This window comes from Moschus berezovskii, chromosome 14, assembly GCF_049115385.1.
Source record: "Moschus berezovskii isolate FMDL1 chromosome 14, NW_MosBer_1.0, whole genome shotgun sequence".
In the NCBI taxonomy this organism is placed as follows: Eukaryota; Metazoa; Chordata; class Mammalia; order Artiodactyla; family Moschidae; genus Moschus; species Moschus berezovskii.
In genome coordinates, this window is record NC_142473.1 from 59,782,119 (window position 1) to 59,796,638 (window position 14,520).

The window sequence follows — 14,520 nt, forward strand, 5'->3', positions numbered from 1 at the left end:
AACTAAACACCAGTAAGCAACAGGAGCATTTCAGTTAATTTGTATAAATATAAGGTTGGTAACCTACTGAGAAGTGCCAAGTCTCTTGGAGTTTGATTGTCAGCTATACTAAATCTTTTTATAATGTTGTAGATGACTACTGAATTTATTGTGACAACTTACAACAGTAAGATATATCCCATAGAGGGGATATTTATTTTTGAGTGTGCAGTAGCATAATTTTGTCATTTCTGACTTTATGGTTACTAGAGGAAAAACTTTTTAGAATTCACCTCCTAATACTGAATTTGCTAAATAGTGTTCAGTGTGAGAGAGTCAGGAATTTCTTTTATTATTTTTATGGCTCCTATATGATTTGTGATCTCTGCATAAATCACAGAATGAGAGATTCATAAGTTGGTTAAAGAGGAGTTTGGTAAATAGTATATACTTTTCCTTCAGAGATTTCTAGGAGAAATGCTAAGCAGTATTCTGTCCTAAGGGGATACAGGTTGTCACATTTAATTGGAGAAGTTTCCCTTCTCATGTTGTATCATTCAGGGGAGCCTATCTGTCTTTTTAATATGCAATTTGGAATAGTATCTGTGTTATCAAATTCAATATGGTTGAATCTAGAGATTGTCCTACTGAGTGAAGTAAGTCAGAGGAAGACAAATATGATAACATTTATATATGGAATTATAAAAAAGGGGGTCCAAATGAACTTATCCAAAAAACGGAAATGGAGTTACAGATGTAGAAAACAAACTTATGGTTACCAGGGGATGAGAGAGAGATATATTGGAAGATTGGGACTGACATATGCACACTATTATATGTAAAATAGGTAATGGATAAGAGCCTACTGTATAGCACAGGGAATTCTAGTTAGTACTCTTAATGGTCTATATGAGAAAAGAATGTATAAAGAGTGGAAATATGTATAGGTATAACTGATTGACTTTGCTATACAGCTGAAACTTAACATTGTAAATCAACTATACTCCAACAAATTTTTTTAAATACTAATTCAGAAAGTTCATAGTATCAGAATACCTGCTCACCTGTTCACTCATTCTTCAAATGATTAGTAAGTGTATCCTGCCCAACAGACATTTTTCCAGGTATTTGAATTATAGTAATAAGCAACATCAAGAGTTAAAACCATCTTTATTTTTCTTTTTAAAATAAATGTTTAGTTTAAAATCAGTTCTGTAAGGGCTAGTTGGTTTTATGGACTAAGAGAGTGTGTTATCTCAGCTTATTATCTAGTTTGTGTTGGTCCTTTTATTCAGTAACACTCCTTTCTTCACCTGGTATGCCCTTGTCTTAGGGCCACATTGCAAGATTCATCCCTCGGAGAGCAAAAAAAGAAAAAAATCTGATTTTGAACAGAGAAAGATATGGCTGGTTGATGGGTGGTTTGTGACGAAATTAATTTCAACAGTCATTTTGTCACTAAGAGTAAAGGCCCGATTATTAACTAGACAGTACTTTTTAAAGTTTTAGGAACAACTTACGAATCACTAGCTGAGAATATCTATTTTAGTTTTTTGACTTTCTGAAAGTAACATAATTATGCTTAAATGACCCAGTATTCCCTCTCTGTAAAAGTACACTGACATCAGGACCTGTTTGTTTGACAGGATTAATTCAGAGGAACAATGGTAGTGTTTACTCACTCAAAACTAGCCAATGAAGTAAAAGCTATACATATTAAATTATCAATGATTCATTGTCGTTTCACTCATGAGTGTACATGTGTATACACAGAGCAACATCAGATAATCCTAGAAAAATATCCATTCCTAAACTCAGATAATCATCATGTTCACCAGATGTCTTTTGAGGAAGATTCCTCTTTTCTCTATTATGTTTCAAACACTTGAACTCCTGGAAGACACTAAAAATCATTGTGAGTACAGATGCACTTGAAGATTGCCCAATCTCTATCTTCATCTGAGAATCATACACTTACTGAAGGTTCAATTGTTTATGTGGAGAAGGAAATGGCAACCCACTCCAGTACTCTTGCCTGGGAAATCCCGTGGATGGAGGAGCCTGGTAGGCTGCAGTCCATGGGGTCGCTAAGAGTTGGACATGACAGAGCGACTTCACTTTCACTTTTCACTTTCATGCGTTGAAAAAGGAAATGGCAACCCACTCCAGTGTTCAAAAAAAATTGTTTATAGCTCTTTCAGTCATCTCTTTTGCTACTTTAATCTTATAAAATATCCTGAGGGTAGGAAATCCAAAGTGGGTAATCCATGGATATACAAAGGAAGAAAAGTCAAAAAATAGGAGAACATATGTCTAAGGAAATAATAAGATTGAAAAAAGGACTTCTAAAAATTTCAGAATTTCCAAAAACAAAGGAGGAAATAGCATCCATAAAGAAGAAGACTGAGAGTCTATGAAACAGAAAAAGGTAGCTGTGACTCGTAAAACATAGAAAAAATTTTTTAAAACTTTCATAAATAGTAGACTAGATACACTTAAGGAGAAACTTTGTGAACAGTAAAATAGAAATGAAAACATCACCCATTATGCAGTCCAAAGAGATTTTTTAAAAAGATATATGAAACAAATTATAGAACATAGGGGTTAATAGAGAAGTGTCAACATGGATCTAATAGGAATCCTAGGAATAGAGATTAGAGGGAAGGGCAGTGAAGAAGTATTATTTAAAAGTGGCTGGAGAGTCACCCAGTCGGCTGGAGTCGCAGGTCTTAATTCTAGCGGTGTGCTTTTGCGGGCCGTGGGAAAGACCATCCACCAAAAGCTATAAAACAAGATAAAGCATTCTCCTCAAATAAAAGAAAGCCAAAATCCATGAGTGGGCATCGATCAACAAGGAAACGATGTGGAGATTCTCACCCGGAGTCCCCTTTGGGCTTCGGGCATATGAGTACTCCTGGGTGTGTATTAAATAAGTTGTTCCAGTTACCTACACCACCATTGTCAAGACATCAACTTAAGCGGCTAGAAGAACACAGGTATCAGAGTGCTGGACGGTCCTTGCTTGAGCCTTTGATGCAGGGGTATTGGGAGTGGCTCGTTGGAAGAGTTCCCTCCTGGATTGCTCCAAATCTCATCACGATCATTGGATTGTCAATAAACATCTGTACAACTGTTTTATTAGTCTTCTACTGCCCTACAGCTACAGAGCAGGCACCTCTGTGGGCATATATTGCTTGTGCGTGCGGCCTTTTCATTTACCAGTCTTTGGATGCTATTGATGGGAAACAGGCAAGAAGAACTAATAGTAGTTCTCCTTTGGGAGAACTTTTTGATCATGGGTGTGATTCACTATCGACAGTTTTTGTGGTTCTTGGAACTTGTATTGCAGTGCAGCTGGGGACAAACCCTGACTGGATGTTTTTTTGTTGTTTTGCTGGGACATTCATGTTCTATTGTGCACACTGGCAAACATATGTTTCTGGAACATTGCGATTTGGAATAATTGATGTGACTGAAGTGCAAATCTTCATAATAATCATGCATTTGCTGGCAGTGATTGGAGGACCACCTTTTTGGCAATCTATGATTCCAGTGCTGAATATTCAAATGAAAATTTTTCCTGCACTTTGTACTGTAGCAGGGACCATATTTTCCTGTACAAATTACTTCCGTGTAATCTTCACAGGTGGTGTTGGAAAAAATGGATCAACGATAGCAGGAACAAGTGTCCTTTCTCCTTTCCTCCATATTGGATCAGTAATTACATTAGCTGCAATGATCTACAAGAAATCAGCAGTTCAACTTTTCGAAAAGCATCCCTGTCTTTATATATTGACATTTGGTTTTGTATCTGCCAAAATCACCAATAAGCTTGTGGTGGCACACATGACTAAAAGTGAGATGCATTTGCATGACACAGCATTCATAGGTCCAGCACTTTTGTTTCTGGACCAGTATTTTAACAGCTTTATCGATGAATATATTGTACTTTGGATAGCCCTGGTCTTCTCTTTCTTTGATTTGATTCGCTACTGTGTCAGTGTTTGCAATCAGATTGCATCTCACCTGCATATACATGTCTTCAGAATCAAGGTCTCCACAGCGCATTCTAATCATCATTAATGACGTAACTGATGTTACATAGGAAGCTCATGTTTTTTTCAGGAAAGAATCCACACATATTAAGGAGAATGGGGCGGTTAAGAACAGGAATAATTTATAATAATCAATGTTGTATAACTTTTATTCTTTGTTATTGATAACACTCCTTAACTATCCCTGTGTGAGAATGGGAATTTCAAGTTCCATCCTGTAAATGTACGTGTTGTCATGCAGGGTTGGCCCAAGAAAGCATGCAAGAAAAAAAATACCATGTGTTTGTAATTATCGTGGATTCAGAGTAAAATCATCATGGGGAACAGATCCCCAGTGGTGGAGATTTCTAATGTAGAATATTTGCAGGCCAAAATTGGTTGCTTTATAATTTTAACAAATCATCATCTTTTTAGCCACATCCTTGTTTAGTATCTTCTCAAGCTTTCTTTACTAAGGAGCTCAGCTTGTGGCACAGATATATCCTACTAGCTTATGAGGTGGAACTTGATAAAGATTTTGAATTTGGATTGAAAAGTTTCCTATCTTTACATTGTTGAGGAAGTCATTTTTTTATTGCTCAAGATATGGTATCTCATGGGCTTGGGAAATCCTGTTAGCATGCATAATAATGTGGTAACTTTGTCGATCCATTTTATTTTTTTAAATAAACATATGATCTGAAAGCCAAAAAAAAAAAAAAAATAAAAGTGGCTGAGTTAAAAAAAAACAGAAAATTACGACAACAAAAAAGGAGACACTTGTAGATACAGTAGAGATTGAAAAATCATTACATACTATGGACAACTTTTAATACGAATGGAAATTTTTAGAAATATAACAAAATTGATTTAAAAAGAGATGGAAAACTGAATAGGACCTGTTTCCAGAGCATCATAGAATAGATAACTGGTTGTTGTTGTTCAGTCACTAAGTTGTGTTGGACTCTTTGTGACCCCATGAACTGCAACATGCCAGGATTCCCTATTCTTCACTATCTCCTGGAGTTTGCTCAAATTCATGTCCGTTGAGTCAGTGATGCCATCTAACCATCTTATCCTCTGTTGCTCCCTTCTCCTCTTGCCCTCAATCTTTCTCAGCATCATGGTCTTTTCCAGTGAATCAGCTCTTTGCATCAGGTGGCCAAAGCATTGGAGCTTCTGCTTCAGCATTAGTTCATTCCAGTTAATATCCAAGGTTGATTTCCTTTTCTGATTGGTTTGATCTCCTTAATGTCCAAGGGACTCTCAAGAGTCTTCTCCAGAACCACACACAGTTCAAAAGCATCAATTCTTCAACACTCTGCTTCGCCATGGTCCAACTCTCACATCCATACATGACTGCTGGAAAACCATAGCTTTGACTATATGGACCTTGATTAGCAGAGTGATGTCTCTGCTTTTTAATATGCTGTCTAGGTTGGTCACAGCTTTTTAAAAGCAAGCCTCTTTTACTTTCATGGCTACAGTTACCATCCAGAGTGATTTTGGAGCCCAAGAAAATAAAATCCGTCACTGTTTCCCCATCTGTTTGCCATGAAGTGATGGGACTAGATGCCAAAATCTTAGTTTTTTGAATGTTGAGTTTTAAGCCAGCTTTTTCACGCTCCTCTTTCACCCTCATCAAGAGGCTTTTTAGTTCCTCTTTGCTTTCTGCCATTAAGTGGTATCACCTGCAAATCTGAGGTTGTTGATATTCCTTCTGGCAGTCTTGACTCCAGCTTGTGATTCATCCAGCCTGGCTTTTTGCGTGATATACTCTGCATATAAGTTAAATAAGCTGGGTGACAATATATAGCCTTGATGTAGTCCTTTCCCTATTTGGAACCAGGCTGTTGTTCATGTCCAGTTCTGTTTCTTCCTGGCCTGCATACAGATTTCTCAAGAGGCAGGTCAGGTGGTCTGGTATTCCCATCTCTTGAATTTTCCAGTTTGTTGTGATCCACACAGTCAAAGGCTTTGGCATAGTCAATAAAGCAGAAGTAGATGCTTTTCTGGAACTCTCTTGCTTTTTTGATGATCCAGTGGATGTTGACAATTTGATCTCTGGTTCCTCTGCCTTTTTTAAATCCAGCTTGTACATCTGGAAGTTCTTGGTTCATGTACAGTTGAAGTCTAGCTTGAAGAATTTTGAGCATTACCTTGCTAGCTTGTGAAATGAGCTAAAGAATCGGCCTGCCAATTCAGGAGACTCAGGAGACATGGGTTCCATCCCTGGGTCAGGAATATCCCTTGGAGTAGGAAATGTCAACCCACTCCAATGTTTTTGCCTGGAAAATTCCATGGACAGAGAGGCCTGGTGGGCTAAATGGTCCATGGAGTTGCAAAAGTGTCGGCCATGACTGAGCAATTCACACACGTAGCAATCATTTTTTTTTTGTTTTTTGGCTTCCCTGGTGGCTCAGACAGTAAAGAATCTGCCTGCAATGTAGGAGACCTGGGTTCAGTCCCGGGTTGAAAGATCTTCTGGAGAAGGGAATGGCTACCCACTCCAGTCTTCTTGCCTGGAGAATTCCATGGGTAGAGGAACCTGTCGGGCTGAAGTTCATGGGTACAAAGAGTCAGACATGAGCAACTAGATATCTGTACCAACACTGAAAATGTAGTATTAAAAAAAGAGTCTTAAATGTATCTATTCAGTTCAGTTCAGTTCAGTCGCTCAGTCGTGTCTGACTCTCCGCGACCCCATGAATCACAGCACGCCAGGCCTCCCTGTCCATCACCAACTCCCGGAGTACACTCAAACTCATGTCCACAGAGTCGGTGATGCCATCCAGCCATCTCATTCTCTGTCGTCCCCTTCTCCTCCCGCCCCCAACCTTTCCCAGCATCAGAGTCTTTTCCAGTGAGTCAACTCGTCACATGAGGTGGCCAAAGTATTGCAGTTTCAGCTTCAGCATCAGTCCTTCCAAACAGGATTGATCTCCTTTAGAATGGACTGGTTGGATCTCCTTGCAGTCCAAGGGGCTCTCAAGAGTCTTCTCCAACACCACAGTTCAAAAGCATCAATTCTTCGGCGATCAGCTTTCTTCACAGTCCAACTCTCACATCCATACATGACCACGGGAAAAACCATTGCCTTGACTAGACGGACCTTGGTTGGCAAAGTAATGTCTCTGCTTTTTAATATACTATCAAGGTTGGTCATAACTTTCCTTCCAAGGAGCAAGCGTCTTTTAATTTCATGGCTGCAATCAGCATCTGCAGTGATTTTGGAGCCCCAAAAAATAAAGTCTGACACTGTTTCCACTGTTTTCCCATCTATTTCCCATGAAGTATTGGGACCAGATGCCATGATCTTTGTTTTCTGAATGTTGAGCTTCAAGCCAACCTTTTCACTCTCCTCTTTCACTTTCATCAAGAGGCTTTTGAGTTCCTCTTCACTTTCTGCCATAAGGGTAGTGTCATCTGCATATCTGAGGTTATTGATATTTCTCCCAGCAATCTTGATTCCAGCTTGTGCTTATTCCAGCCCAGCGTTCCTCATGATGTACTCTGCATATAAGTTAAATAAGCAAGGTGACAATATACAACCTTGACGTACACCTTTTCCTATTTGGAACCAGTCTGTTGTTCCATGTACAGTTCTAACTATTGCTTCCTGACCTGCATACAGGTTTCTCAAGATGCAGGTCAGGTGGTCTGGGATTCCCATCTCTTTCAGAATGTTCCACAGTTTATTGTGATCGACACAGTCAAAGGCTTTGGCATAGTCAATGAAGCAGAAATAGATGTTTTTCTGAAACTCTCTTGCTTTCTCCATGATCCAGCGGATGTTGGCAATTTGATCTCTGGTGCCTCTGCCTTTTCTAAAACCTGCTTGAACATCTGGGAGTTAACGGTTTACATACTGCTGAAGCCTGGCTTGGAGAATCTTGAGCATGACTTTACTAGCGTGTGAGATGAGTGCAATTGTGCGGTAGTTTGAGCATTCTTTGGCATTGCCTTTCTTTGGGATTGGAATGAAGACTGACCTCTTCCAGTCCTGTGGCCACTGCTGAGTTTTCCAAATCTGTTGGCATATTGAGTGCAGCACTTTCACAGCATCATCTTTCAAGACTTGAAATAGCTCAACTGGAATTCCATAACCTCCACTAGCTTTGTTAGTAGTGATGCTTTCTAAGGCCCACTTGACTTCACATTCCAAGATGTCTGGCTCTAGGTCAGTGATCACGTTATCGTGACTATCTTGGTCGTGAAGATCTTTTTTGTACAGTTCTTCTGTGTATTCCTGCCACCTCTTCCTAATATCTTCTGCTTCTGTTAGGTCCATACCATTTCTGTCCTTTATCGAGCCCATCTTTGCATGAAATGTTCCCTTGGAATCTCTAATTTTCTTGAAGAGGTCTCTTGTTTTTCCTATTCTGTTGTTTTTCTCTATTTCTTTGCATTGATCACTGAGGAAGTCTTTCTTATCTCTCCTTGCTATTCTTTGGAACTCTGCATTCAGATGCTTATATCTTTCCTTTTCTCCTTTGCTTTTCGCCTCTCGTCTTTTCACAGCTATTTGTAAGGCCTCCTCAGACAGCCATTTCGCTTTTTTGCATTTCTTTTCCATGGGGATGGTCTTGGTCCCTGTCTCCTGTACAATGTCACAAACCTCCGTCCAGAGTTCATCAGGCACTCTATCAATCAGATCTAGTCCCTTAAATCTATTTCTCACTTCCTCTGTATAATCATAAGGGATTTGATTTAGGTCATATCTGAATGGTCTAGCGGTTTTCCCTACTTTCTTCAATTTAAGTCTGAATTTCGCAATAAGGAGTTCATGATCTGAGCCACAGTCAGCTCCTGGTCTTGTTTTCGCTAACTGTATACAGCTTCTCCATCTTTGGTTGCAAAGAATATAATCAATCTGATTTTGGTGTTGACCATCTGGTGATGTCCATGTGTAGAGTCTTCTCTTGTGTTGTTGGAAGAGGGTGTTTGCTATGACCAGTGCATTCTCTTGACAAAACTCTATTAGCCTTTGCCCTGCTTCATTCCGTGCTCCAAGGCCAAATTTGCCAGTTACTCCAGGTGTTTCTTGACTTCCTACTTTTGCATTCCAGTCCCCTATAATGAAAAGGACATCTTTTTTGGGTGTTAGTTCTAAAAGGTCTTGTAGGTCTTCATAGAACCAATTAACTTCAGCTTCTTCAGCATTACTGGTTGGGGCATATGCCTGGATTACTGTAATATATATCTATTAGTTAACAATAAAATAAGGAATACTTAAGTCAAAAACTAAGTGAAGGCAATAACCTAAACAGGTATTGTAAGCAAACTTTTGCCTTGAAGGAATTTAATAAACAACCTGATCAGGACAATATGAAAAATAAACTAATAGACAAATCAATTTATGGACATAAATACAAAAATACAAATTAAAAGGTATGCAAGCTGAATCTAGCATTTCAGAAGAGTCCATGGTTCAACCTTGAAGTCTTCTACATAATTTACTCATTAATAGAAATATCATATAGTTGTTTTAATAAATGCAGGAAAAGCATTCAATAAAATTCAACACTTATTTAGAAAGACGGTAATAGGTTTTGATTAGGAGCATAAACTGTGGAACCACATAGCATCAGTTTGAATCCAGACTCTTATTTATTGTGTCCGGTTGGCAAAACTGAAAACAGCACTCCAGTTCCCACTCTCCTGATATACAGGAGGTATTCCTGTGCAGTTCCTTCTCCTTGGGTATGACAGGACTTACATAATGGAGTGAATGAATGGAATGAATATAATGGAATTTCACTCCCATGATGAAGGCCACTAATCATTTGAATTTTAAGTTAGTATTAAAGGAGATAATCTGGTGGGCCAGACCTAATCATGTGCCCCCCCCCAAAAAAAAGAGCCAAGAAGTAGTGGCAGATACTCTTTGCTAACCTGCAGACATGCAGACTGCTATGTTGTCAACTGCTAATGGAGCAGGCCATGTGACTAAGACATGAGGCAGCCTCTAAGAGCTGAGAGTGAAGTCCGGCTGCTGGCTCACAAGGAACTTGCTCAACCCCACAACCACAGGAACTAAATTCTGCTAACAAGCTGAGTGAGCGTGGAGAATGATGCTGAGCTATACATGAGAGTACAGCCTGGCCAGTGTCTTGAGTTTGTACTTGTTAGATGTTGGGCAGAAAAGTCAGCTATGCTTTGCATGGACTTTTGACCTACAGAACATATGAGCTAATAAATGAGTAGTTTTTTTAAAAATTAAGGTGTGATTGACCTATAACACTGTATTAGTTTCAGCTTTATAATATAATGACTCAATATTTGTATATGCTGAGAATTCATCATTATAATAAGGCTAGTTACCATCCATCAAATTATGATTTTTCCCTTGTAATGAAAACTTTTAAGATTTATGATATGTATTGTTTTAATCTGATAAATGTTTTATATTTCTTTAAAACAATAATAGGAAACCACTACACTATGTGACCTTGGACAGACTATTTGTCTCCCAATGCCTTATTGTCTGTAAAATGGATATAATAATAGTACCCACCTGGTTAGGAGTCTTACTGGATTAAATAAGCCAATATATGAAAAATACATGTGGCATTTAGTAAAGCCTCAAATGATTGCAAAGAGTAATATCAGTTGTTGTAAAAGTAGAAAAAAACAGAATTTCCTTAAAATGATAAAGAATAGTTATCAAACCTATATCAACTATTAGGTTAAATAATGAAACTATTTCCATGAAAGTCAAAAAGCAGATTAGGTTGCTAGTTATTATCTTTAGATAAAATGTTATACTTGACGTCCTGGTCTATGTAATTAATAGAGAAAATAGATGAGGTATAAATATTTTAAATGGATAAAATTTTACCGATATGTATATTATAATATAAAAAATGTGAGGGAATCTGTAGACTATTAGAAAATTAGCACATTTGTTGGATCAACATGAAAATTAATAAGATTTTATATACCAGTAATAACCGAATAGAAAGTGAGTACCATATGAGTACCTTGTGATATATTTAATAAAAATGTGAAAGACCTTTATCAATGAAAAATGTAAAGCATTATAAAAATGATAATGAAGGACATGAAAGATATAAGTAAATGAATGTACATGTATATATGTAGTTGGTTTAACTAGGTCGTTTGCTACTCTGATTTATGTGAAAATATATCGGAAACTAATTTGGCTAAAAATAAATAGGATATTCAAGTACTTTTTGGAAACTTTGATTTTTTGTCCAGAAAATCATTGGAGATCCCTTCTTCCTACCAAGATGCAATCAAAAAAAATTCCTTTTATAAGTTAGTGAGTGAAAACTTTAGCATATAAGTAGCAAAAGAAAGGACGAAAAGAAGGAAGGATGGGACACAGACAATATAAGAAGCTTTTGCTTCAGTAGTTAAACAGTTCAATCAAAGGATTACGAAAGGATATTAATTCCTCAGATTTCAGTCAGGTAAGCAGAATCACTATGAATATTATGGTATAAGGGATTTATTATAGAAGTAAGATATTATAAAATTGTAGGAAAAGCTGGAGTAGAGTCCAAAAGGGGGAGTTGGAAGATTAGGGAAAGTCACTAACCAGTTCTACAGAAGCTTGGTGCAGGTGGACAGCTCAGGCCAGAAAATGGGAAGCAAGGTCTAACCGGCTGCTGAGTGGAAGCCCAAAGGAGAGCAGGTGAGGAGACATCTATGGAAGACTGTTCCAACTGCATCTGTTAGTGGGCCTGGGGTCACTGTCTGTCAGCAGCACCAGCAGTTGGGAGCAAGAGCTCAATGCAGAACGGGAGCACAAAGACCAGACGGGTCCACAGGCGTCTGTCTCTGACTGGGGCTAACCGCCGTTTGCTTCAGAGCTTGATGGCTGCTGTTTCATTTCTGTCTTCCAAATCTCATACCAGTTGTTGTTCAGCTCTAGCCTGGATCCACATGGGTGATGGTATTCTGGGAAATAGTTCCTATTTAGCTAAATGCACACAGTAAAAACCTACAGTAGATATGAATAGATTCTGTATTCTAGGAATACAAAGATTAATAGCAACAATAGTAATCACTCAGAAAATTAGAGTTGCTCTTACTGTGTTTCAGATACTGTTGAAAGATTTACCTATATAATTATATATTTATTGTCACAACAGCAATATGAGATTAATGCTGTTATTATTCCCCTTATAATAAAAAAAATATTGAGGGGGAAAAGTGAGTTGCAGAATTATATACATGGTCTATCATTATTGATTTAAACATTTGTATTTTACGAGTATAAAAAGTGATGTATATAGATGTTCACCAAATTTATAAAGCTAGTGGCTTGTGAGAAAAGCCATGGCAGGTGAAGCTGCTTTTCTGCCCACAGCCATTCTTGGATCCCTACTTATCAGCAGAGCTCCATTTGGTTACTTTTTCTGTTCATTTGCTATATGGAAGTTGGGCCTCAGCCCCAGGGAGTAAATTACAACTGGCTTTTTACCAATCACAGTAATTCCATTCTGTCACCAGTGCTTGGTTCCATGCATTAACTCTGTCATAGTTACGGCAGGTTTTCTGAGGTGTTTCTGGGAATGGTTTTATGTACTAAGCTAGATATGATTTGGGGTGCTAGTAATATATATAGATAGTGGCAGAGTGGAAGGATGGGAAATCCTGGGTTTTGGATAAAGTTATCAAATTCCTGAGTTAGTTGAAACTAAAGATCCTGATGCTGGGAAGGATTGGGGGCAGGAGGAGAAGGGGACGACAGAGGATGAGATGGCTGGATGGCATCACTGACTCGATGGACATGAGTTTGGGTAAACTCCGGGAGTTGGTGATGGACAGGGAAGCCTGGCATGCTGCAATTCATGGGGTCCCAAAGAGTTAGACACGACTGAGCAACTGAACTGAACTGAATCTCTCCATTCTTTTTATTTAAATCAGTTAATTTGGATTTTCTGTTAGTTGAAGTTGAAAGAGTCCTAACTAATGAGAGTAGGGGTAGGGAACAAAGGAGGCTTACTTTGTCTGTAAATACTTCATTTATTTTAATGAAAAAGGCAAAAAATTAAAGAAAAATAGGTAGTGAGTGTATAGTAATTTGCTCATTATTTTCCAATTTAAAATCTAAAAATAGAAGAGTGCCACATGAGTTATATATGCATCATCAACAAAGACATGGAAATAATTATTATCAGTTGAGGGGTATCTGGGAAGTATTTCTCAGCAAAGCAGTTAAGAACCGATTTGTTTGTATTCATTTAATAAATACATTACTGGCTTTTTACTCTTCTTTCTGTAAGCTACTGTACCATTTAATGTGGGGCTTATGTTTGAAATCACTGTGTTTATTATTTGTGAAGAGCATCTTAATAACTGGTATGGATCTTCATTATTCTGTGCAATAACCTCCCTTCTGTCTGTGCTAAAGTCTACCTTTTCAATTAGATAGATCATCTCTAACATTATATCCACATTTGGTGAAAAACACATAACTGTTTTTGCGTGATTCAAAAGCATATCTTCCTATCATTTAGTTAAGTAAAATTCAGAAAAGAAGTTATTCTTACCTCTTGTGTAAGAGTAAGCAGAACTCTGGCTCGTAAATTTATATTATTTTTTCATGGGATAGTAATCAAATTCAGTTCTCAAATTATGACATATATGTATATCTGGTTCTAGGATACAATAGTTTGAAGAAAGTTTTGAAGACAGCCTGTGGTTAAAATATGGACTTTGGCATAAGACCTGAGTTAGCTCTCCTCCTTCTCACCCTAACCTTGGACAAATCACTTTCCAAGCTTCATTTTGGGGAAATGATATCGGTTTGGGGTTTGTCTGTATGCAACAGAAGCCTCAAATTAACAATGACTTAAGCGTATAAAATTTTATTATTCCACATAAAAATCCAGGAATCAGTAATCCAGGGTTGGAATGAAGTTCCATAAATGCTTCAGAAAACCCAGGCTCCTTCAAGCTCTCTGCTCTGCCCTCCCCAGGGTATGGCCCTCATCAAACAAAATGGTTGTTGGAGTGTCCGTCATTATCCAGCCAGCAAGAAAAGGGCACTCTTCCCTTCTCTGAAAATCTAAAGACTTCCACATTCTCCAGCCTCCACAAGAGACCGAGAAATGTGTTTCTTCTGAGTGAACTACTAACCTTTAGGGGTTCTGCTAACCACAGAAAAAGAGAATGAGTATTGGGTAATGATCACCCGTCTCTGCCATAGGGTTGTTTTAAAAATTAGATTATATGTGTAAAGCACAGCACAAAAATATGACAGATAAAAGCTATTTTAGCTGTTAACAATGAACTTTAAACTTCTAACTGAACAGATGTGTTTATCTTTTCTCCCCTAAGTGACACTAAAAAAAACAAAGAAAAAAGGATTAAAATTTAAAAGGCATAAACCCATAGTGACAAAAAGAATATGAGAGGCAACCTCACGAGAAAGGACATATCAACAAAAACTTGTGAAAACCAGAAAATGGAAGCGGGGAGCAGCAACTCACCTACTCAGCCGACTGGAGAATTTAAGAGCATGCAAGTGGTA

General features: G+C 38.0%; 2 protein-coding genes across 4 annotated transcripts in view; both read left to right on the plus strand.

The window, feature by feature from the left end:
• Positions 1-14,520, plus strand: part of UVRAG (UV radiation resistance associated) — a 323,717-nt gene that overhangs the window by 204,187 nt on the left and 105,010 nt on the right. The window lies entirely within an intron of this gene.
• LOC129554692 (choline/ethanolaminephosphotransferase 1) lies at positions 213-5,991 on the plus strand. Its single transcript, XM_055423716.2, has one exon. The coding sequence runs from the start codon at positions 2,812-2,814 to the stop codon at positions 4,060-4,062; it is 1,251 nt and encodes a 416-aa protein (XP_055279691.1). The 5' UTR covers positions 213-2,811; the 3' UTR covers positions 4,063-5,991.